Source organism: Dermacentor variabilis, chromosome 7 (genome assembly GCF_050947875.1).
Source record: "Dermacentor variabilis isolate Ectoservices chromosome 7, ASM5094787v1, whole genome shotgun sequence".
In the NCBI taxonomy this organism is placed as follows: domain Eukaryota; kingdom Metazoa; phylum Arthropoda; class Arachnida; order Ixodida; family Ixodidae; genus Dermacentor; species Dermacentor variabilis.
The window spans coordinates 141,080,150-141,103,740 of NC_134574.1; the positions used below are offsets into that span (position 1 = coordinate 141,080,150).

At 45.1% G+C, this 23,591-nt stretch overlaps 1 protein-coding gene across 4 annotated transcripts in view; it reads left to right on the forward strand.

The window, feature by feature from the left end:
* The window catches only part of Khc-73 (Kinesin heavy chain 73), a 119,511-nt gene that overhangs the window by 70,446 nt on the left and 25,474 nt on the right, over nt 1-23,591 (forward strand). For 3 of the 4 annotated variants that reach the window (XM_075699436.1, XM_075699438.1, XM_075699439.1), the window contains exons 13-31: nt 1,253-1,389; nt 2,524-2,639; nt 4,556-4,699; nt 7,417-7,597; nt 8,752-8,914; nt 10,339-10,485; nt 11,080-11,232; nt 12,302-12,439; nt 13,262-13,435; nt 15,150-15,316; nt 15,495-15,771; nt 16,886-16,985; nt 17,134-17,260; nt 18,108-18,163; nt 18,498-18,628; nt 19,529-19,744; nt 19,979-20,032; nt 20,825-20,977; nt 21,085-21,316. In XM_075699436.1, the coding sequence (XP_075555551.1) occupies nt 1,253-1,389; nt 2,524-2,639; nt 4,556-4,699; nt 7,417-7,597; nt 8,752-8,914; nt 10,339-10,485; nt 11,080-11,232; nt 12,302-12,439; nt 13,262-13,435; nt 15,150-15,316; nt 15,495-15,771; nt 16,886-16,985; nt 17,134-17,260; nt 18,108-18,163; nt 18,498-18,628; nt 19,529-19,744; nt 19,979-20,032; nt 20,825-20,977; nt 21,085-21,316 (2,866 nt within the window). The remainder of the gene's footprint in view (nt 1-1,252; nt 1,390-2,523; nt 2,640-4,555; nt 4,700-7,416; nt 7,598-8,751; nt 8,915-10,338; nt 10,486-11,079; nt 11,233-12,301; nt 12,440-13,261; nt 13,436-15,149; nt 15,317-15,494; nt 15,772-16,885; nt 16,986-17,133; nt 17,261-18,107; nt 18,164-18,497; nt 18,629-19,528; nt 19,745-19,978; nt 20,033-20,824; nt 20,978-21,084; nt 21,317-23,591) is intronic. The other variant, XM_075699437.1, reaches the window with a different exon arrangement.

Genomic DNA, 23,591 nt, shown 5'->3' on the forward strand with positions numbered 1-23,591 from the left:
AATGTCATATACCAGAAAACTTAACACACACAGTTATGCTTCCAAATTTTGTGCAAAAACACAGTGCTGCACTTGGTCAGGAGGCCAGTCACATTATTCAACAAGAATCTTGTTAGCTATCACTAACTTGGGTACCTATGAATCGAGATGCATATTATGCTCTACTCTTATTAAAGAGAACACCAAATTAGTATGCGGCCACTGATACAACTCAGTTCATATACGAAGGTCTGGAAAATTTTTTTATCGATAGAATGTCTGTCAAAACAAAAAGAAAAAAATTAAGTGCTCTTTTTCCCCCTCTGAAGCTGAAGAAATAGCGAAGTTGTGCTAAATACCAATGGGGTATTTTCAGTTTAATAGTAGGCCATACACAGTGCTTCTTGGCAACCTTCTGTTGCTTAGAAAGTGTTGCTTTCCAGTTGTCTTCTAGAACACAGGAGGGAGGTTTTCTGTATCTTTATGGCAGGTGTTTTCTGTGGGTTATCACCGGCTCAATCTGTGCAACAGGCGAAAGTGTGGAATGCGCAACATGTCGCTCGGTGCCATTTCGCGCGGTCATCGGCGCCAACGGTAAAGAGTTGTGAAATCGGGATGCCCACGACAAGTTCGTGAGACGTCCCCCTCTCCTTGTTTTTAGTTCGCATGCGTCCATCTGCCGTCTGCGTAGATGCTTCTCCAGCTGGGGTTCAGTACCTTGCCACAGGATACTTATCGAGTTCACCATGTAAATCGAAAGCTAGTCTTGTGGCAGGTGGCTTGAAGCTACGAAAAGAGGCTGTCGTGCGCTTACAAACGTAGCGTTCAGAACGAGGGGCCACCGTACGGTATTTCGCAATGATGACGGCCATAAACATGTAACGGTCATCTCATGCACTCGCGTTTGTTGGCGAGGCGGTTTGTCGGTTTTCCGAGGGCCGTGTGACCGCCGGGAACAGATCTGCATCAATTTGGTAACCGTAACTTTAGCCGCAGATACCTGACCACGCATCTCCGATTAGGCCTAGTGACGAAAATTTGCCGCCGGCTGATGTGATAATGGGCCGCAAACCGTCGTGAAAAGGCTTGTCGCTAATGTGTTGCTGTGGGTGGCTCATTAGTGATCAGGCTTAGTGATATATATATATATATATATATATATGCCCCTTTTCAAATAATGCCACCTGTCGTTTGTATGTCTCCACTTGGTTATATTCATGACCTCAGTTGCACTTGAAAGTTTCTCAGTATTGTTTTTGTGTTCTCGCTTTAGGAGCGGACTCTCGTAGGACGTCCTGACGCTCCGTCCGAACAGGACATTCAACTCAGCGGCCTGGGAATCATGCCCGAGCACTGCATCATAACTATCGAAGGTCCTGAACTGTACATAATGCCACTTGAGGGAGCAAGGTGAGGAACTGTCTGTGGTTTCACAGCGAAGCTGTTTGCCTCTAGTTGGTGGTGATTTTTCGTGGGGTGCTCACCCAAAAACAAACGGCAGCTGGAAGGCTTTGTGTTTGAGTTTCTGCATAAAAGAATTATGTTACACGCGAATTACAATCCGATGCTATCATGTCTGCAGGTTGTGTGTAAGTCTTACTTTACATATTTTCTGAGGCAGTTTACTTTGAAACGTTAATTTAGTTCAATAAGGCACTTGCGCTTGACGGACAGTCTAGAAGAATCAGGATGTATGCTTCACTTTCGCACACGTACGCACGCACATGACGTTCATTGCTTGTGTATGGTCCTCTAACGTCCACACCAGCTTTGCTGTACATCCACTTTCGCACGGTAGAATGGAGGTGGATTTTTAAAATTTAATTCTGATCTTTATGTTGGTTCTTTCATCATTCTTCGCTTTAATGCACTCAGGCATTTCTTCTGTCCAGTGTGTTCACAGCGTCATCTAATCAAATGGTAAACATAAAGCTGCGGGGCCAATTCATGCTCGTGAATTTTGTGAGCTGCCTCAAAGGTGTGAAATTCTGCAGTTTTAAGCTAGGTATTTCTGCAAGTACCCGAGGGCCGAGTTTTGGTTACAGCTTATATCAGTCAGTGCATCTACTGCAACAAATGTTCGTATTGCTTCATCAGGGTCCTGACACTTTGTTTTGCGACTGGCTGCAGTTGCACAGCAAATATGGTGTTTTGCTGCTGAGCATGAGGTAATGGGTTCGATTCCCAGCTGTGACAGCTGCATTTTGATGGTAGTGAAATGAAAAAAAAAATGATGAGAAAGAAAGAAAGGAAAAATTCGTGTACCTTGCTTTGGGTGCAGGTTAAATGATCCCTGGGTGGTCAAAAGTAATCCTTAGCTCATCCATAACAGCATCTCATAGCTAAAAGTGATCTTTTGGAACATTTAATCCCACAAATCAATCACTCAGCCAATGTTTTTTTTTTTGCATTCTCTGTGTATTTAGACAGATTTAGTCTCAGTCTTTTCAGAGGCTGAGGTGGGGATATTATCTGTTAGGTCGGCACCAATAAAGGGTTGAAGCTGACACTACAAGTCCAGCTTCTTGGACTCTCTCTTTGCAGGACGTGTGTGAATGGGTCAGCCATTGTGTCCAAGACACAGCTGCACCACGGTGATCGTGTGCTCTGGGGCAACAACCACTTCTTCAGGGTCAACTGCCCACGATTGCAAACAGGTGGTGGTTTCTATGCCCTCTTTGCTAGTGCTATGTGCAGAGTAGCAGGCTAGAGCACCTTAGCTCAGGCCGACCTCTCTGCCTTCTTTCAATTAAATTATCTCTCTCTCTCTTGCTAGTGCTACAATGCTTTGAAGGATAATGCAGTTCCTTGTTATAAGTACCTATTTGTTTTTTGTGGGTTGCGCCCCCCCCCCCCCTTCTCCCGGCCACAATAACGTAATGCCAGCATCATACCGGCATTGCAAAGGCCTTGGAAACGATATTCGATGGACTTGCAGACAAAATAGGTGTTGCTACATGGGGAGCTTCAATGGCTGTCGAGTCAATAGGCTGTCTAGTTCACGGAGTTACTTGAAGCCATCGTAATCTTGAAGGTCCTCACACTGCGAACGTGGGTGGCCTCATCAACAGCGTGTTAGAATATCGTGATGTTAACAGCAAAATGAAAGAAGGATAATTGCAAGAAACTGTTTACCTCATGAAAATAATTAATTTTGTTTTAGTAACAATGAGGACCAGTTCCGTGCCATGAGGAAAATCTCAATGCTTCCAGAAGCATTCAAACAAAGCCAACGACAACTTGTGCAGAATGTGTGAAAATGAGGTTAATGCCTAAAAAAAGGGGAATATTTCATTGTGACATTTAAAAAACCCACAGCAGTTAAAATCTTTTTTTTTTAAAGATATTTAGAACAATATTCTGGGCGGGTCACTTTCAGAGATGTAGAATTGTTGCTCGCAATGGCAGCAGCACCATGATCGCTTTTGTGTCGGATTACTAAAGCATTTCACTGGCCACCGAGTTTGCCATATAACAGTGACACAACCACTTGGAGCTGATAGTTTGAGAATTTTGAAGTTGGTAAACTTTAGAGCTATTGAAAACTTCCTGCCTGACAGAAGCATAGCACATGTTTTGCAATACCGCTCTTTTTCTCTTTCATCATTGCTCGCAAGGTGCTGTGCTGGTATCAGTCATTCAATGCAAATGATAAGAAAAGAATGGAACAATGAAAAAGATTTATTGCTGAATTATTTGACCCTTGTGTGAGTTCCTTCTCTAAGCTTTCGGCATTATGGACAAACTGATTGGCACATTTTTTTGTAGGGCAACTAGCACTTGTGTTCATGCAAAGATTAATCTTAAAGCATGATGGTAGCATAAATACAAAGTGTAGAAGAGAACAAAGCCAATAGTTGGTGTAAATTTATCTTGTGGCATTCAGCACGACGAAAGACAAGGAGTTAGAGGAACAGTCGTTAATAGTGCAGTCAGCACTTCTCCTGTCATTTCTTTGTTACGTCAGTCATTGTTTCCTTCTCTGCCGCCCATTTTCTGTCATGTCATGTTTTACAAGCGACAGGTGAGGGATTCGAAAATCCATCACACCCGACTCGTGGCTAAAGTGCAGTTAAAAGCAATGTTGGGACTTAGCAAATTACTGTGTGCATTGTTGTCTTGCTTGCTGGTAATCCATTCTATAGTGGCTTCCTGTTGGAGTTGAATAAAAGTATACATAGAACAGAATATTCTCCGTCTTATTCCTTTTATTTGTTTCATTACATTAGTGGCGTAGAACCAGCCCTTTGTAAATCAAGTTTCCCACTTTTATGATGTAATGCCTGACTTACAACAAAAGTCTGCAAACATGTCCAAGGAAAGTACATTACTCCAAACATCATTAGAGTTAGTGCCTTTAAGTCATCCTGTGATATAATCATGAAGCCGTAGCCAGCAGCACAGAAGTTGCAACAAGGTAAGGATCAGAAAGCCTACCAGCGTGAAGCGATGCCTTGCAGTGGGTCTCGCATGCAACTCTGATTTGACTGCAGTTGAAAAGTAATGGGCGCAGGATGCCTCAATATGCAATGCGGTTTCAGACGAAACGTGCGCTTATACTGTGGCATTATTTCAGCCGGTGCATTGGAGACGCCCATTCTCGACCGGCCGATCGACTACGAATTTGCCCGTGAGGAAATCATGATGAAGGAACTGGTAAACGATCCCATCCAGGCAGCTATGCAATCGCTGGAGAAGCAGCACGAGGAAGACAAACACAGTAAGTGGCGTTGACTTGGCTTGTTATTGCAATGGATGAGCGCAGCTGTACTGCATCACAACTTTGTGTTGTAGCTGTTATAACATTGTAGTAACTTATAGAAAGGCAGTTGGCCTTGGTTCAGAGAGCACTAGGTTACAGTAGTGGCCCTAAACAGCTGTGCTGCTATCAGCAAGCTAAATAAACCTAGAGACTTAGAAACCCAGGAAAGAGCAACGGAGTTGTGATTCTTGAAATGAAAGTTCTCTTGTTTTCTTTTCATTACTTACAAATTTTGCTGACGTGAATCAGTTTGATTTTTCATTTAATTCGATCGCATTCAGACTTCACAAAGGACACGCATATTTCTCTGCTAATGAGAGAACACAAAGTGATTATAGGCACCTATTGGTGGTGCCAGGACTGCTGGCCAAGGTCAGGTGGCCATGGAAGCATTGACAAGCAGCCAGCCAATAAGCACACGCTGTCTCAGGAAGTGCGGCTTCACGTTTGTCGTAAAACAGTGGCAGTTTAGTTTAGTTTAGGCTTAATTTAATTGATGCTTGCGAATATGGATCTAGCCAGTTTCTAGGCAACATTAATTTCAAATAGTCGTGGACTCCACATGCACAAACTTCATCAGAAATTATAAACTTTGCCCACGCCACAGTAGAGGTAGCAGTACTGATGGAAGCAGCACGAATGACTAGTGGTGCGAGTGACATAGCACCGTGTGTGATTTCATGGGCAAGGAAGCGCCTGACATTGTTTATTGCACAAACATAGTGGGTGCTTCTACGAAGACGTTAAATAATATTTGAAAATAGCCATCTTGAAATAAAAGATTGGTTCCTTTGGAGACATGTGGGAAATTGAAGCTAGCTCTCCGTGCAAGCCATGTGAACTTTTGAATCCTGGAAAATGCAATTACAAACGGAACTGTGGCACGACGCATTTCAGCTGTCAGAGCCGAAATTCCTTGCTATCGCAGCGCACTGGCTGCCTGCTGCTGGGGGACGTAAGCGGAGCATCGCCTCGAGGGTTGCGGCTTTATGCTCATTGTAGCCTCCCAGTTTTGGTTTTGGGCACTCTGATAGCCGAAATTCGTCGTGCCGCAGTTATGCGGGTAAGCGCATTTTTCCAGACACGAAAGTTGATATGGCTCGTGCGAAGAGCTCGCTTCAATTTTCCAAGTGCGATGAGCCTCCTGAAACTAAGTGTTTAAAAGTTAATTAAGGGATTTTTGTTCATTAGCGACTGATTACACCATATGACCAGTCACGCTGTGGCCGCCACTGCTGATGGCATGTCTCAGAAGGAACTGCCGATTTATTGCAAGGTGGCTGTTTTTAAATATTATCTAATGTCTTCATAGAAACACCCTGTAAATGTGTTTACAAACTTAACTACTCGGTGGTGCCTTCTGGCAGTATGTTTGTACTGTAGGGGGGGGGGGAGTTCGTTGTGCAACTGTGCTGGAAGCTGCCCACCGCCATGACAGACACATCTAAGGACCATGACCAATAATGACTGAACTGCAAATTTAACTTCACCTGGTAGCACTATTCTTTGCTCTTAGACACTGTGCCAGTGAAGTGTTGTGCATATTGGTCTTGCAAGATTTACCTGTATATGTCTTACATAAGGACTCGTAGAAATGGTTATATGTAGCTCTTGCAAAGAGCCATATATTACTACTTCTGTATGGTTCATGTCTGTGTAGTACAAAATATGGCCACTTATATATGGTACAATCACTACAGTGGCTCCTGGCCATATACAACCACCTTCTGTATGACACAACCATTTCCATATGGATCCTGCATGTGGCTCCCCACAGGGAGCCATATAAAACTACACTTATATGGTTTATTTATATACAGTACAATATATGGCCCTCTTCTATGTGACACGACCACTCCTGTGTATTCCCATCACGTGGCTACCCAGCAGGGACTCTAGCTAAAGATTGTTCATACAGCCACCTTTTACAAACAGAGATAGAGGTAACCATGACAATACAATTTTAGTATGCAAACAGAGAGTTCATTGCGTCATTGAATATAGAGCCATTAATTGTACACCTCCTGTTGAAATCAAGTTAACAGAACTCCATTGTTTCATTCAGGGGCTCATTAGCGAGTCAAACAAGTAGAGGATAAAACAATGTGGCTGCCCGGTAGGGGTTGAGCCCTACATGTAACATTGCGTGTTACATGCAATGAATGCAGTTTCCCCTCCTCAACTGATGTTCATGAGTGTACATGTGGATGTCTGATCTATCTTTTATAATGTCAGTAGAATACTGCTGCTACGGCAACTTTCTTGTTGCCATTGTACTTCGGTTGGGATTTGATGGCCGAGTCAAAACATTGATGAACCAAAGAAGACGCACAAATAACTGTTTATGGACATCGATATGTCAAGTTCCATAGGAAATAAACATGCCAGCTCACTTTCATACAACGTTAATATTACATCTTGCCACAGTGACCCTCACCTACTGTGGCTGTCACATTTCAAAGTGAGCATGTCGAACTTGCAAACAACATTACCGTTGTTTGTCTCCCTCGCTTGCCACACATTGTGGTGTCATCACATCGGAATGACCCATTCTAGTTGGGTTGTTCCGTTGTGTCTCACGGCCGATGCTTGCGAGCCTGCCGGCTGGCAGCGTGCCAGTTTTGCGACGGGTCTTTTCCAAGCGCGCTCGCTCCTTGCTTTGCTGCCTCCTCCAGACGCCCTGGAGAAGCAGCGTCAGATGTACGAACGGCAGCTGCAGCTGCTGCGCAACCAGATGTCGCCGTCCACGCCGTACGCGCCCTACCTGCCCTTTGACCCGCTGGGGGCCAAGGCGGCTTCCTCGGGACTGCCCAGCCCCAGTGTCGCCTCACGCATGGAGCGGTGGGCCAAGGAGAGGTAACAATTGGAGTTTAGTTACTTTGGAATTTGTAGGAATGCGCAGGAATCTAAACTGTCCACAGCAGTAATGTGCAGGCTTCTCTTCTCTTGTCACACGTGCCATTTTGCCCAATCTTTTATACAAAAAACGATGATCATTTGGAATAATCTGTCGCCCAACATAGTCACTGTTATTGGCCTCCATAAATTTTATGAGCTCGTGAGCAATGCCTGTTGTAACGTGTAATGCATTTTAAAAATTTTTTGATGGAATTGTACAGTTCTATTAAGCATGCATGGTCTTTGTATATACTATTTGTATTTCTGTGTCTGCGGCTTGTAATATACTTCAATCAGAAATTCGCTGTTGCTTAACTTGTAATCTTGTTCATTTTCTTTCTTGTTCTTTATTGGGGGGGGGGGGCGGGTATTGCTTTGCCTGTGAATATTTTTGTACTTATGTAGTATCTGATTTTATGCCCCCCCCTTATGTACTACCCTCGGAAAAGGACCTTTAGAAGTTCTTTGAAATAAACAAACAATAAAACATGCCTCTGCATTGCTGTCAGCAGTTTTGTGTACTCTATGCTGCTTTCTTTTTCAGCCATGTAACGTTTCTGCAGAGATTAGTTTAAGTAATGTACAGATCTCAGAACTATCACTAACATAGTTCTGTGTTGTTGTTTTTGGGATTTCTGCTTACTATATACATGATTCCCTCTATTTAGTGCTTTGAATACTACACTATAAAGAGGATGAACTATTGAAAAAGACTATAGATATCAGAATGCAGTGCATAGAACTGACAACTGGTAATGATAGATTGACTGAAGCACCCTTCGTAGCTACTGCTATGTAAGAAAGGTAGACAAATAGCCCCTCACTAAACAGTGACGTTTGATTACACAATATCTGTGATATGTCACAAATGGCATATGTATTGTCATGAAGGGCATACCAAGCAATGTGATTAGTATATCACAGCTATGACAACTAAAGTTAGCGGAAGATGTGCATTTTGCATTGTTTAAAAGCCCAGAAACTCCTAAAGGCTCCAGATTTTAAAATTTTTTTTTACCCATCTTGGCCACTCCTAGTTTAAAACACATTATGCATTCATTCATTCATTTATTTGTTGCATGAACCTGTGATTTTAACGCCCGTTTCCGCAGGGATGAGCTGTTCAAGAAGAGCCTGGCCAAACTGCGGGAGGACATAGTGCGGGCCAACGCGCTCGTCCGGGAGGCGAACTTCTTGGCCGAGGAGATGGGCAAGCACACGGAGTTCAAAGTCACCTTGCAGATCCCAGCTGCCAACCTGAGCCCCAATCGAAAAGTGTGTGTCTTCTCACTGTGTCACATCACGCATCTGTTTCTGCATTGCATCCCGCTATGTACCCCTGCCTGTGTCAGTTTTTCAGAGCAGAGAGTCTGCAAAAAAAAAAAAAAAAAAAGCAACGCCCTTCACGCGGAACTGTGCCTGAAACCACTTGCGATAGTTTCTCTTGCACACCTGCTCTGGCTCATCAGTCCGTCACTTCAAATGCACGTTGATAAACTAGCACTAGCAAGGTGCAGATACTGCACTTCTTTGTGTAGCTTCTGTGTTTACTGTAGCGCAGCGTTCTGACAGCATCTAGCATGCACTCGGTGAACGACGGCTGTTGCCCCCGAGAATCCGGCACACACCTTTGCAGTTATTCTGTCAACCTCTTTTTGCTTTGTTTTATGCGTGATTCGACATGTGACACACAAGGTTAAACAAGGCGACACAAACAATTTCAAACACTATCGGTTGCTATCGCAAGTAAAATCAACAGTAATTGAGCAAGAGATGTTTGACAGGGACTGCTGTTGAACACTTCGAGCCTCCATCATCCTGTGTGCTTCTGCCTTATCACAAGTTTTGCTGGGTAAATCCTGGAGGCACATATGACATGCAAGCGGCTTCACATAAGAGGCTTCACTAACCAGTGCAAACACTAATGAAACTTGCTATCGTATGTATAAATGTCAATTTTTTTTTTTCCAAGCCAACGCATGTGCACAAGATTGCAAAGGTGAAGTGTGTACTTCTTTCTAGAAACCCCACACTGCACTCGTGAGACCCAGGCTCAGTGCTGAAGCCATGAAGATATGCCACATTTCGTTAACTTCCTGTTTCCAAAAGCTTTAGTGGACTGTACAGGGGCACATTTGAGGGTACAGAAAACTGCACATTATCTATGAGAAACATTTGAGTGGTTTCTTTATCAGTGACAGGCTCTCCTTTCTTCATTTGGGCAGTGGGATGCAGAATGACTGAACCTTCATAATAATAATTTATGACGTTTTTACGTCTAAAAGAAACAGTCTGTCAATGGGAAACATTGTATATAGAGAGGGGGCGCGGACTCAAGGATAAATTTTACGACATTTGTGGCCCAGAAATCTCGGCACACATGCAAGCGTGTTTGCATTCCGCCCTCCATCTGAGCACAGCTGCCACCGTCGGCAATCAAAGCTGTGACATCGAACAAGAACAAGGCACGTCTACACACATGTACACTGCAATATGTCCTCTCCTCAGCGTGTTTTCAAAATACATTCGCCTTATTTTTACAAGAAGACAAACGTGTCATTGATTCGCACCTTCAAGGTTGCACTGACTTACGCAGGATTTTCACTTGTCACTCACATGGCACGCACGGTATGTCTTCATTGTCATTCACTCATTCGTCCTGCCCCTTCCTTCCTTTTTTTATTTTCTCTGGTGAGCAGAAGAGTGCATTTGTGAGTGAACCGGCCATTTTGGTAAAACGCAAGATTGAGGGCAGCCAGGTCTGGTCTATGGAGAAGCTGGAGAACAAGATCATCGACATGCGGGAGATGTACGAGGACCGAAAGGAGAGGCCACCGTCCCTCAAGGCAAGATCGTGTTCTTTGCTCGTACATGGGGCAGTTTGAGGGGGCAAGCCTTAACCAGTAATTTTATTTTTTTTCCTTTCTTTTCTTTAAATATGAAAGGTGCTGGAACAGAAGCAATAAAGGAAACCTATACCATGTTTATTGTGGATGTGGTACTTAATGGTACCGTGCAAATAGATGTCTTTATTTCCTGCTCAAGATTACCAGGAATGTGTGATCATCTTTGAAACTTGATACAGTAACACAGTGTAAAGGATGGTACACCTTGTATGGTGCGTTGTGTGGTATATGTCGGACTGTGCACATATAGCGACACACGGTATATCTTGAATGTGCGAAGCTTGTACAATTGCAAACATGCCGATATGGATTAGCATTTCTGTCATGAAACAACTAATGCAGTCGAACCTTGATATAGAGAACACGGATATAATACATTGTTGGATATAATGAACCAACTCTAATACGCATTTTGCGAGTGTCACCGTTTTTGTCAAGTATATGCTTATAACGAATATCGGATATAATGGTGCTTTTCTGTCGGCTATGACCGTCATAACGAGCTTTGAATGGCTTGCCATGCTTTACTCGCAGGACGATAAAGAATCTGCATCGCCAAGCCTTGACCCTTTCTACGAGTCGCAAGAGAACCACAACCTCATTGGTGTCGCCAACGTGTTCCTAGAGGTGCTGTTCCACAATGTGCGCCTCAGCTACCATGTGCCTATCATCAGCCAGCAAGGGGAGGTCAGTACACGGTCCGCTCGCTTTGTCGAGCACAAGCAGTGTTGGTAACTTGGCAAGAAAGTCGCTAAATATAGAGTTCTTCTTATTCACTTCAACCACTTTGCCATGTCGGACTCCTAGCACCTTCTTTAGTGATGTAAATAGCCTGTACGTTGCCCTTGCGAAATTTGCAGTAACTGGTAGAAGCCGGCAGCCATGGTGACTGGCAGAAGCCCTCCCAGTAAGCTTGCCAGATGGTAGCAGCAAATGCCGAGAGCCCTGTAAACTTCGCTCATGCGCAGTTGATGGCAGTCAGTATTGGTAATGTTAGAACTGTAACGCTACACTTAGAATGCTCTTAAAGTCTCGTGTATAGCTAGCACATAGCAGTTAGCAACTAATAAAGTTTCCATGGTTACATTTCGTACTGGTAACTTAGCAAGCAAGTCACTAAACTTAGCGATTTTATAGTCACCTTAACAGCAGCTTCGCACTTTTGGAGTCATAACAGCTTTTCTAGTGGCATAAATAGCCAGTGAATTTCCCTGGCAAAATTCCTCGAGAGACTATAGCTAAGTTTAATGCCTTGCCTCCATTGTATGCCAAGAAGGACATATGCATCTCCATTCGTTACTGCTTCTAAAGGCATTCCGAAGACCTTATTAGTGAGCCATCTGGGTTCATCAAAGCTGCTTTCCTAGCCAAAGCGCAATCTTGACATCCGATACCACTTCGTTAAAGGGGTGGGTATTCATCTTTTCTCATTCTGATCGTTGGCTCACTGCCTTGGAGGATAACTTAAAGCTGCAATTAAAAATTTTAGAGAGCCGTCTAGCAACATTTAAAACGTCAGTCATCAAAACAGTCATCATCATCATCACTTGGTGATTTGTCCCTAAAAAGGAGTCTCTGGCCATGTCCTGGCGACTTTGTCCAAAAAAAATTTTTGTTACACTTGGCACAAGCATGCTGTTTCGAAGATGCTTACCCTGCATCCGTAGACGTTCCTCCTATTAACTCTTAATCCTTTGTGTGTACTTATGTCTTAATAATGTATTTCTTTGTTTTCTTTCTAAAAAACAAACAACAGATTGCGGGCCGCCTGCACGTTGAAATTAGCAAGACGGACGGTGCACTGCCTGAACGGAGTGGTGAGCTGGACAGCAGTTTTCGAGGGTCGCTCCTCGACATCTCGGACGACGGTTCCGGCAGACAGGTCACCGTCCGGGTAAGACAGTAACTACGTACAAAACTCGAAGGCTGGGATTTTACTTTTGCACGCTACTACAGAGAAATTCTTGCAGTTGCCATCGATATCAGTACTAATTAGCATAGAGTTTCGTACTACAATTACTTGAGGAAACTCTGGCACAGCGATTGTTCAGCTACCGCTTGGATGAGGGTTAACACATGGGTTGGTGAAATCTTCATACTTGTGGCTTCAGACATTCTTGCTGTGTTATCCATTACGCCTTATCTTTCCAAATTTCCGAGCAATCACATAGCCCTGAATGTAGGAAGGCAGCTTCTGCACGCATGCATAGTCATTGCGAGCTGTTACATTTACAATGTGATATGTCATTAAAAATGATCAATTTTCAAAGTCGCAAAGCCATTTGGAGTTGGAAGGACAAAGTTAAGCCAAATCGGTGTTCTGTCCACTATCCTCACGTTGGTTGAACCACCACACTTGCAGCTTCCGTAGGCAGAAGAACCAGTTTTACTAGTGACTGTTAACTCTGTGCTGATTAGGTTCTCATAATGGTAAGTCCAGAAAGTGCATTAATAAAAGATTTATGGACTCTTGAACTGCAATAAAGGAAATGGATAAAACAGCTGGACGCACACAAGTGCTAGCTTTAACAAATGAATTTGTTTGAAACAAGGCATAACGTAAATAATAAATTCATAATAAGCAATAAACTGTGGCCCTTTTCAAATAAAGCAAAGCCATTTGTTGAAGATCAGTACTTGTGCGTCTGCGCCTCCGTTGTGCTCGAAAGGTGTTCGGCATGACGATAACCTCACGCTTGATTACGCTGCCCTGCAGGTTGCCATCAGAAGTGCAGTGGGCCTGCCGCCATCCCTGTCCAATTTCGTCTTCTGCCAGTACACGTTCTGGGGCCACACCGAGGCGGTTGTGGTGGCACCCGTAGTGGACACGGACGCCAAGCCGGGCTCTCCCGGCAACGCTAACATCACTTTCAAGTTTAATCACGTACAGGTCAGCAAGCTCGCTGTGTCCTCCGTGTCGTGCAGGGTTTCGTGGGATGAAGGTAGCGGTTGCCGGAGAAAGGCCTTTACGTCATGCCTGCAAATATGCATTGTGGGCTACCTTTCGGGAAGCTTCATATTAAGATGAGTTCTATAATGTATACAGTCGAATGACCTCCATAATGAAGGAATAATTCTGTCCCAAATATATAGTGAACTGTGTAGTGCGTGACCTTTACAACGAAGTGACATGTATAATGAATGATTTCAGAGGCCCAAAGCACTTCGTTATAAAGGCATTTGACTGTAGTTTATGTTAAGATGAGTTAGTAAGAAAAGGTTTCGTACTCAAATTACTAGCAGGAAATCGGGCACTGTGTCCATTCAGCTACCTCGAGAATGGCAAGGATTTGTCTAGTCTTCATTCTTGTGGCTTCAGGCATTCTTGTGGTCTTATTGACTGCATTTTTGTACACATTTTCTTTCATAGACATTTTCATAGTTTCGGCACACATGCGTAATCGTAGTGAATTGTAGCACTTCAGTGGCGTGCGAATATCCAAATTTCTGAAGTTTAGAATATTGTGCTATTCAGTATTTGCTTAAAAAGAAAAGATATTCGACTTTTTGAAGTGTTGCCAAAGTCAGTGTGGCTTACGTACGTTGCATAACGATTAGTTTCCTGTATTTGGCTTTGCTGCAATACAGTTGTGTTATGAGGTGACAATATCTGCCATGCAGCGAAGCGTACGAAGAGTGCAAAGGGGGGCACGTAAGTCAACACTGCGCTATCTCGGTCTAGTTGGTACACACTAATACGAAGAAACAGCATCTCTCTTTGTCGCCTCCCCTTGTCCCATTCATAAGCGCTGTTTCTTCCCATAAAGGGCACTGTCAGTTTAAAAAATCTGCCTCCGTTCCACCCTGTGAAAGTGGATGTACAGGGAAGCCGTAGACGAAAAAACGTAGCATCTGCGACAGTGTTTGCATCCTTTCCGTTTGTGCGTTGACGCAGCGGTGGTTGCTGTGCGTGCTCGCGGCATCTCTTCTTTGCGTGTGTAGTAATATGCACATTCCCGGTGGCCCGCCAGGTGTCGCACCGTCCAGATTATTGTAGCATCCAGGACTGCATTCACACCTTTTCCATTTGTGCTCAGACTCCAGGGTGCATGTTTGCGGCATCCATACACTTGCACGTAACCTGCCTTCACAAAATGAAATATCACTGTAACTTTTTGAACAGTGTGTGCCGTAATGACAGTTACGGTCGCAGCATATGCTGTGCAACAGATGCAACAAGCAGAGCGCCCATGCATCAAGGACAGATAGATCGTGTGCGCACGTTCGGCATGCAGGTGTACAGAACTGGAACATACATGCTGATTCTGGTAGACTGTCCATGTAGCACAAGTGTGTTATTGAGCCAGTTGAATTTGTCAATGTAAAATGCGTAACAGAATTTGTAAAGTACGGCTTACACATAACCTGATGACATGATAGTGTCAGATTGTAATTAGAATATATGAGAAAACGTAATTCTGTTATGCTGAAGTTCAAACACAAAGCCTTCCAGCTGCCATTTGTTTTTGTGCGAGCAAACTTTGCACACGGACACGAAAAATTCCGACTAGCTGAGGCTAACAGCTTTGCTGTACAATGTCAGCAAGTTAAAAGCATGAGCGAAATAAGTCATTTAAAAACATGAGCGGGCCTTTTCCTTGCAGGATCATGTGGTACCCGTGACGGAGGAGTTTGTTGAGCACTGTGCAGAGGGTGCCCTGTCCATCGAGGTCTGGGGCCACCGTAGCACAGGCTTCACTAGCTCTGGCCACGGCTGGGACCTGACCACGGGTGGGCCCCAGTCCCACATCTCGCACTCCCTGGTGGACAGGTGCGTACGGCACGAGCCAGAAGTCCGCAACTCCGTCTAGCGGTAACATTGCATGGGTAGCGATGTCTTTCGAGACACCCCCCCCCCCCCGCCTCTCTCTTCTGTATTACCACACTTCTGGGGTCTTTACATGAAATTAACGACATCTCTCTCTCTCGGTTCGGATGGCGGCGTGCAGGTGGTCGGAGTTGAAGCGCAAGCTGGAGCTGTGGCTGGAGATCCACGAGCTTACGGAGCAGGGCGAGTACGCGCCCGTCGAGGTGGTGCCCCGGGGCGATGTGGGCACGGGTGGCGTGTTCCAACTTCGCCAGGGCCAGCAGCGCCGCCTGGTGGTGCGTGTGGCCCCTGTCATCCGGTCTGGCACCCTGCCCCTTATTTGCCAGCACATCGGCTCCGTGGCCGTGGGCGCCGTCTGCATCCGCTCGCGCCTCCAGCGGCCCCTGGACTCATACCAGGTGCCTCCATCATTCTCTTTGCCGGCAACAGAGCATGTGCGTTCCGATTCTGGCCAGCATTTAAGCTTTCGTCATAATTGGGACGACACTTAAGATGGCCACCGTCCACTTGGCTGTCTATTTAGCCATTTGCAGTGAGTATTGGAACACACACAGAGTATGTATACGCTTACATTTGTCAAGCTGGCTTCACACACTACAAACATGATCACAAACCACTCACGTAGCACATGATGTGCTCTGGACAACTTTGAAACTAGTATTCAAGTGGCAGAGGAAATCACATGACAGTGCAGATGAACTAACCCGTGCCCTTGTTCCTCGAAGCATGTTTGATGACACAAACATGTTGGAAGGCTGTGTTTCTTCACTCGCAGCCATCTAGCTGAGCATCAGCCATTCCTTTTGTTATGCTCATTTTAATTCAACGAGCAACTTGAATTGTAATGCAACAATGAGCAGCCACGGCACCGATAACGTTTGTGTGTATCTGTGGTACAATAAAGCGATTACTATGATGTTACCATGCCGTGTTATTGGTTATAATAATTAAATCTGGCTACTGGGTGTCTGCTCTGAAAGGAAAAGGAATATGAAATGCTGTTAAAGAGAAACGGCAGAGCCATTGTGCTGCGCACGCTGTGCGTTTTTGCCGCATTGCCAGCCCCGCGCATATAGAACTTCAGGTAGACAATGTCTGGAATTTACTGTAAATAAGTTTGTTGCTTTTGTGCAAACGCAGTATAATGGCAGGTTCAGTTGAATGCGGTGTCTGACGATGAAACACAAACTTTCTGTGGAAACAAGAACACCCACTCTTTCTTGTTTTTGCATCTGCTCAAACAAGCCGCTGCATTGTCTTGCACTTGCTTGTGACAGGTTGCACACAGTGTTTGCATGAAAATCAAATAATGCACCAATGTGACGTCAACACTCGAGTAAGGACATATAATATGTTTTCATGTTGCTGTACCAGCCCGATAGTACAGCCTCATTATTTACACTTTTCCAGATCATGTAAATGGTCTAACCAATTGAGTTGTTATAGTCTGCAGGGACTTCTTTCACATTTAGCATAAGAGTGAAAAAAACCTTGCGTCGGCACCTTTTCCAGGATGATGACCTTGGTGTATTGCGAGAACGATGGTGTGATGCCTTGAGTCGGCGTTCCGAGTATTTGGCAGAGCACCTCAAGAAGATCACTGACAAACCGGGTAGGTAGCTTAGCTGGCTTTTCTTTTCTTTTGCACTCGGGTCCAACGACATGTGCAGTACGTTTATGCCACTCTTCAGCTAGATATATGCAGCGATGTTGTTCAGCTTTAGGTTTGGGAAACTTACCTTGCGATGTGTGTCCTCCAGTCAAGTCTGACGAAGATGCTGATCGTGAAAAAAGCCTGATCAACCAGTGGCTGCTTCTGACTGAAGAAAAGAATGCAGTCCTGGCGCCACAGCCAGGATCAGACATTCCCGGCGCTCCCGCAAACTGGTACGGTAGGCTCTTCCCCTATATAACTTTGCTGTGTCTGCTTTCACAGCGATAGCTGCGGCCTTTTATGTTGGGTTTCATTCTTCTTGAGTTCTGACTGTAGCAAAGCTTGACAGTAATAACTTTTTTCTAAATTTCTCCCAGTTCTAACCAAACGCATACATTATAAATCAGATTACTCGAAGCATAGCGATGAACCACACTGTTTAGAGCGAACTAGCAAGGGCCATGTGTGTACATATTCACGATGGTGCCTTGCACCTTTCACGCTGAGAGAGTGACCCTCTCCTTCGCCAACTACGCCATCGGGGTGGCGTTGCTGTGCCCTTTATGCTGCGCCCACGCATTATCAGCGGTGAGTGGTGCTGCCACTGCGCCATGGCACTGTGGAAGTTGTGCGCAACGGAACAGGCAAATGTTGGGTGCCCAAGGTAACACCCAAATCAAGACTCGTTACTCGCACTGTGCTTGTGTATGATAGGTTTCGATCGCGATAGAAAATGCACCATGCAACACCTGTATCGGTTTTCCACGAAGTTGTTGTGCTATTTCAGCTCTACTTTCTTCGCTTTTTTTGAGTAATCACACTTATTGAGCTACGGCATGTATCAATTTTTTTAGCCCTCCTATTCACTTCGTTATGACGAGGGATCAAGTCGAAGCAGGAAGACACATTTTCACTCTGTTATGGCTTGTAGCTTAGCGCAACTCTTGGATCAGTGATGGTTTTCTTTCTGGCTTGGAAGGTTCTACATAGCTTAGAGGCAGTGTTTATTGAATATTGGCATAGGTTTACTGGGTCACGGCTGTCTTAAGCTTTTATTCTTCTCTCTGTTTTGACATCTAGGGAACCTCCTGTGGGGATGGAAAACCACGTACCTGTTATCTTCCTAGACTTGAGTGGTAAGTATTTTTTGTTTTTGGCTGTGCTGTCGCACTGGAAGAAAACAAACCAGAAAGTGCTCCTTTCTTTCCTTTTTTCAGTTTTCTTTTTCCCCCACATTAACCAGACTGACACTCAAGCAATTCACTCACAGGGTCTCAGCTTTGGCACTAGGGAGAATCAAGTGCCCAGTTAAACCTGAATCGCACGAGAGCTGTTCTGCTTTGTTGCTTCTCACTCGCATTTCATTCCGGCATGATACGTAGACTGGAAAGTTGCTATGCTTCTCCGCTCACTTGAATGGTCACACTTTGGGGCCCGCGATGTAAGAATGTCTCGTTTGTTACTGAACAGATGACATGAGCGTGCCCAATTCCGGTGAAAACGGACTTCAGGTTGCCGGTGCCAACTCCATCCTGCCCAAGGAGCAGAACAACTCGTCACCGCTGTTCAACCTGCCAATTGTGAAGCACTTCGACAAAGAGGTATGACCTCGTCACATTGTTTTCAAGGTTTTTTTTTCTTTTTATATTAGTCTAATTGTTTGTTTGTATACCCTACATCGTCAAAGTGGGCTTTATATGATAAAGGGGGCATTGACAGTGAAGTAATAATGCTCAGTTACACCAAACACAATGTTAACATGAAGGCAAGAAAACACTGAAATGACACAACAACAAATAGCACTAATGTGCTAACTTGTGCTGGTGTGTACACGTCTGAAGAAAATTAGTAGCAGCGCTGAACAACGGGACATGACTGAGACATTTGGATGTCTCAGTCACGACCCGTTCAGCACTGTTACTCGTTTTCTTCAAACAAATAGCACGTTGTATCACCAAACACAACATTAATATGAAGGCAAGAGAACACCGAAGTGACCAGATAACAAATGGCGCATTGGGCAGATAGCAGTTTGCATAGAAAATCTTGAAACAGAAAATTGACTGCAAGAGAGTCAAACGAAGCACCCCAGTCATGTGGGAACCATTGACTACACTGGAGTCAATGCAGATTGAGCACTGCTACATATCATTTTAAGCCTACTTGACTTTGAGCATGGTACATTCAATCATGCCTCACGCTTCAATTGCCCTTAAGAAGCTCAATGCAGATCGAAGGGAAACTTAACATGTGACAATGGGTATTACACCCAAGCTGCAATTATAAGGGGTCAGCAAATATGTCATGAGATGTGGCTTTATGAAACAAAGGGGCCCACTTCCCCGTATATTGGACACTTTCCATAATTTCTCTCGTAAAATTGGTGGTGCAGTTAGGGAACCACTGAAGAAAACGCAGAAGCATTGTGGGATGCATTTATGATAGACGTCTAACACAGGATGCACAGTGCATTAAAGCCTCTGCTGGGTACGTACACACAGGTGTGTGCCGTGGCAGCGTGGGACTCGTCCATCCATGACTCGATGCACCTGAACGCCCTGACGTCGCCCAACGACCGCATCTACCTCATCCTCAAGGTGTCCGTGCGGTTGAGCCATCCCGCTGTGATGGATCTCATTCTGCGGAAGCGCTTTGCCATCAATGTCTACAAGAAGCAGTCTTTAACTGAGAAGATACGCAAGAGGATAAGCAGACAGGCAAGTGTGGGAGACCGTTTCTCCCCGTTAAGCGATACTGAGGTCTTGTCCTTCGCCTAGTTGGTGTTTGTCGAAGGGCATTTTGACTACTAGACACATTAACACCGCCTGTGCCGTCGTTCATGTTCCTTATAGTGTATTCATCTATCCAGCCGCGATGTGTCCTCCAGTGATCTGGAGAGCCTTGTGACAGGACATGCTTTTTCCAAAGTGTTTCCTCGTTTCTGCTTTCAGGACGTCTACTTTGCGTCGGGAGTGACCTACGAGATTGTTGCCAGCATACCGAAGGTGAGTTACAAAGAAACACGGGCTCCATTTGCTAAATGTTGCTTGTTGAGGTGTCTGCAAGTCACTGGTTTCTGAAACGGCCATGAGCCCATTTATTGTGGCAAGCAAATTCAATCAATCAATCAATCAATCAATCAATCAATCAATCAATCAATCAATCAATCAATCAATCAATCAATCAATCAATCAATCAAAGGATTTTATTTCCCATGTGATAGTTAGGGGTCACCCAAGGCAAAACGCGCCAAAATGCAGCTTGAAAGGTGCCTGGGGGCCTGTGCACAAGGCAGCATGCACAAAAAATTTCTAGATAACATGCAATATATATATATATTAAAAATAAAGAGATAGAAAGGCAAGGGGGGTCCTTGCAAAAATGGTAAGAGCTTCATCTTGGGAAACAGTTTAGTGTTTTCAAAGAGTTGCTATTCAGATAGTTACTTACAAAAATGCAAGTTTTTCGAGAAAATTCATGGAGATAATGTAACTCTATGTGTGAACAGAGCCATACCTCAACCTATGACAATTCCATATTGACAGGAGTTTAAAGAGCACTTTTCTTTTTTGCTCATCGTAGGGAGCTGCTTCGGGAATTTGAAAATGATGTCGTCACCAGTCTAGCTCTTCACCTTTATGTTTTTCTTTGGCAAACCTTTAATGGCTTCTGTTTTGTGTTTCCTTGTGTTCCCCTCTCAGTGGCGGTTGTCAGCCTGCTCCTTCCTTGTTTCTCTCTCTGTGCATTGTATGTATGTTTTTCATATCAAATAATAATAATTCTGTGCTTCTGCCCAGGCTTTTGAAGATTTGGAGGGTCGGGAATCCCTGGCCCTGATGGCCGCTTCCGGCGGAGACGGCGAGACAGGCGACGGCGAAAGTTACATCGAGAAGTACACTCGCGGGGTTTCTGCCGTCGAGAGCATCCTCACCCTGGATCGCCTGCGTCAGGTAGGCGGTCTGAAGACAGTTTGGACGCACGTGCGAGATGCCCGCTGCAGCAGTTATTCCGTGCGCCCAACCTCCTAACGTAAATGCACTCCACGCGTCGTCTGCAGGAAGTGGCCGTCAAGGAGTTGCTGGCAGCACAAGGGCGGCTGCTGCGCAAGACAGCCAGCGTACCTAACATTGCGCAGGTCATACGCACCGCAGACGCTGGCTCCCCGCTGCGGCCAGACGAGGCGGCACCGCACCGATCGGACTCCGTCATCAATCTGGCATCGTCGTCGCTCAGCGAGGGCCTCGACCGGTTCCTCAGTGAGGGGAAAAATGCTGCAATCTCAAGCCTCGGTCAGTGGCACTGTCACGTGTCTCGCTTCTGTCCAGCGCATCTCTTGTTCGCACCTCGCAGTGTCGCTGTCTGAAACATCGCATTTCACTTGACGATCTGCCGTGTTCTTGCATGTGTAGCTTGCCTCTGCAGGTAACTGAAATACCTGCCTTCGCGAACCTAGAGAAATGTTAGGAAAAAAAAAAGAAAGCTATGCAAATAACTAGGTACAACAGTGCTTGAAGCAATATTAAAACATCCTGGCAAAATTGTTGGTGCAAAGCCAAGCTTTAAAAATATTATGGTTAAACCAGGGGTGCTGTGCTGAGGGGCTGTCGATTCTGCTGGAGCCATTTCAGAGAAGGCATAGCCACCCTGTTAGCTGGTCGGAGCCGACAGAACGGCACATTTAACAATATCGCACAATTTAGCATTGTTGCAAATAGCACCCCAGCACGTAAAAACTTGATAGGACAGGCCAAGACAGAAATGAACATGTTTGCAGCAGATGTGTCGTCCATCAAAGTTTCCATGTGCTAGTATTTTCATAGGGTAGAACCAACTTACTCGGAACTTCACAACTAGAAGGGTGTTTCGTATGTTCAGTCATCGCTGCTCTTTCTGGCATTTGTGTGTGGACGTGCAGTGTAACGTCATGGCAATGCACTTGTGCATTGCGGTAGAGCTGCACCAGGAGAGAAATCATAATTCACACCCCATTTGTAATCTTCAACTTGCCGAGTTTCTGGCGCTCAAACATGCACGAAAGTTTGGCAAGCAACTTACATGGCACCGTGTTGGACTATGCTAGTTGGTAATGCACGGTAGTCCACTGTTGCGCTGTACATACTGGCATTGCACATTGTTCGCCCGCTTACCTGACTAACGTCGCGTGAACGACGGCGTGAAGCACAGAAATGGCAGTTGTATGACACAGGTCCTTGTGAGCTGCACTTATGTCTGTGAGTAATTGAAATTTACGTGGTAGTGTGCCTGTGTCATGCATGCCATGTTGGGTTGCTCAATTCACATCGCCCCTTTTATTGCCAGTCTTATCACTTCATTGCAAGCTGTCGTCAAGGCTGTTGCTAAAGAAATTAGTAAAGAAAAGAAGCCGAAGATTTGTGCAGACGTCACTACTTGTATAATCGTACATAAAGAATAACTGCCTTTCCTGAAAATCCTATGCATCTGTGTGGAACTTAAAACCACCATGATGGCTCACACATGTGGCCATGGTTTCTATTTTTGGCTGCAGCAGCTACGTTGCGACGGATGCAGAATGCAAAGATGCTTGTGTACCCTGCTTTAGGTGCGCGCTTAAAGACTCCAGTTAGAGTCGAACCCGCCTATAACGATCCCAGCTATAGCAAGTCGTCGCCTATAACAGCTACATTTGCGATTTTCCGACCGTGCCTGTTGAAGCTGCATCCAGACGTAACAAACACGTTAAACAAAGTGCCGTACTGTTACAACCAACACTTCAAACCCGGTCGCAGTTAAAGGAGGGCGCGCAGAAAGTTCTGAAGCAACGAAAGTGCTACTGAAGTGGGGTGCACGGCCACGTACCCCCACTTCACAGTGCAACCGCGATGAAGATATGATCATCGAGACGAGCGAGTGCCATACGGATTGCGGAAGCCGTCAGGGAAGCCATGAGCACTCTTCAGGGCGAGGCAATGCAGCGTACAGAGGTGACGGCATTGGCACTCTTAGCGCAGGTGGCTCTTTTGACAGAAACTTGTAGCTAGATGCAGGGAAAGCGACGGAAATAAAAATGAAGCTACCGAAAGTTTTATTTTCGGACCACAGTGGTGTTGAGTCGCAACTGCCCTACGCCAGCTTTCGGGCCGTTAATGTTTTGCGCGTTCTGAAGTGCAAGTTCACATGTAGCGAACTACTGGTGTGATGACCACTTCTCGGGGAATGGTCAAGTTCATTATAAACAGGTTCGACTGTAGTTGAAAATAATCTGGAGGTGTACGCTGCATAATTTCATTTGCAGTATAGTTGAGCCTGTGAGATCACAATCGAGAAGCTATACGCTCGACGCCATAGCATGCCATAATATAAAACCGTCGCTGCCACTTCACATAGTCACATGAATTTCTCAGCATATTGCTTTACTACCTGTAAGCACCCTCGGAGCACAAAGAATTTGACGGAAAATCTTGCCTTTCTGCATAGACCTGTAGCCATTCATCTTCTCATCCTGAACCCTCCCGTGGGCAGTAGTCCGAGTCGATTAGAAACAGCTGCGTTGATTATTCATGCGCAGAGACTATGAAAACCATG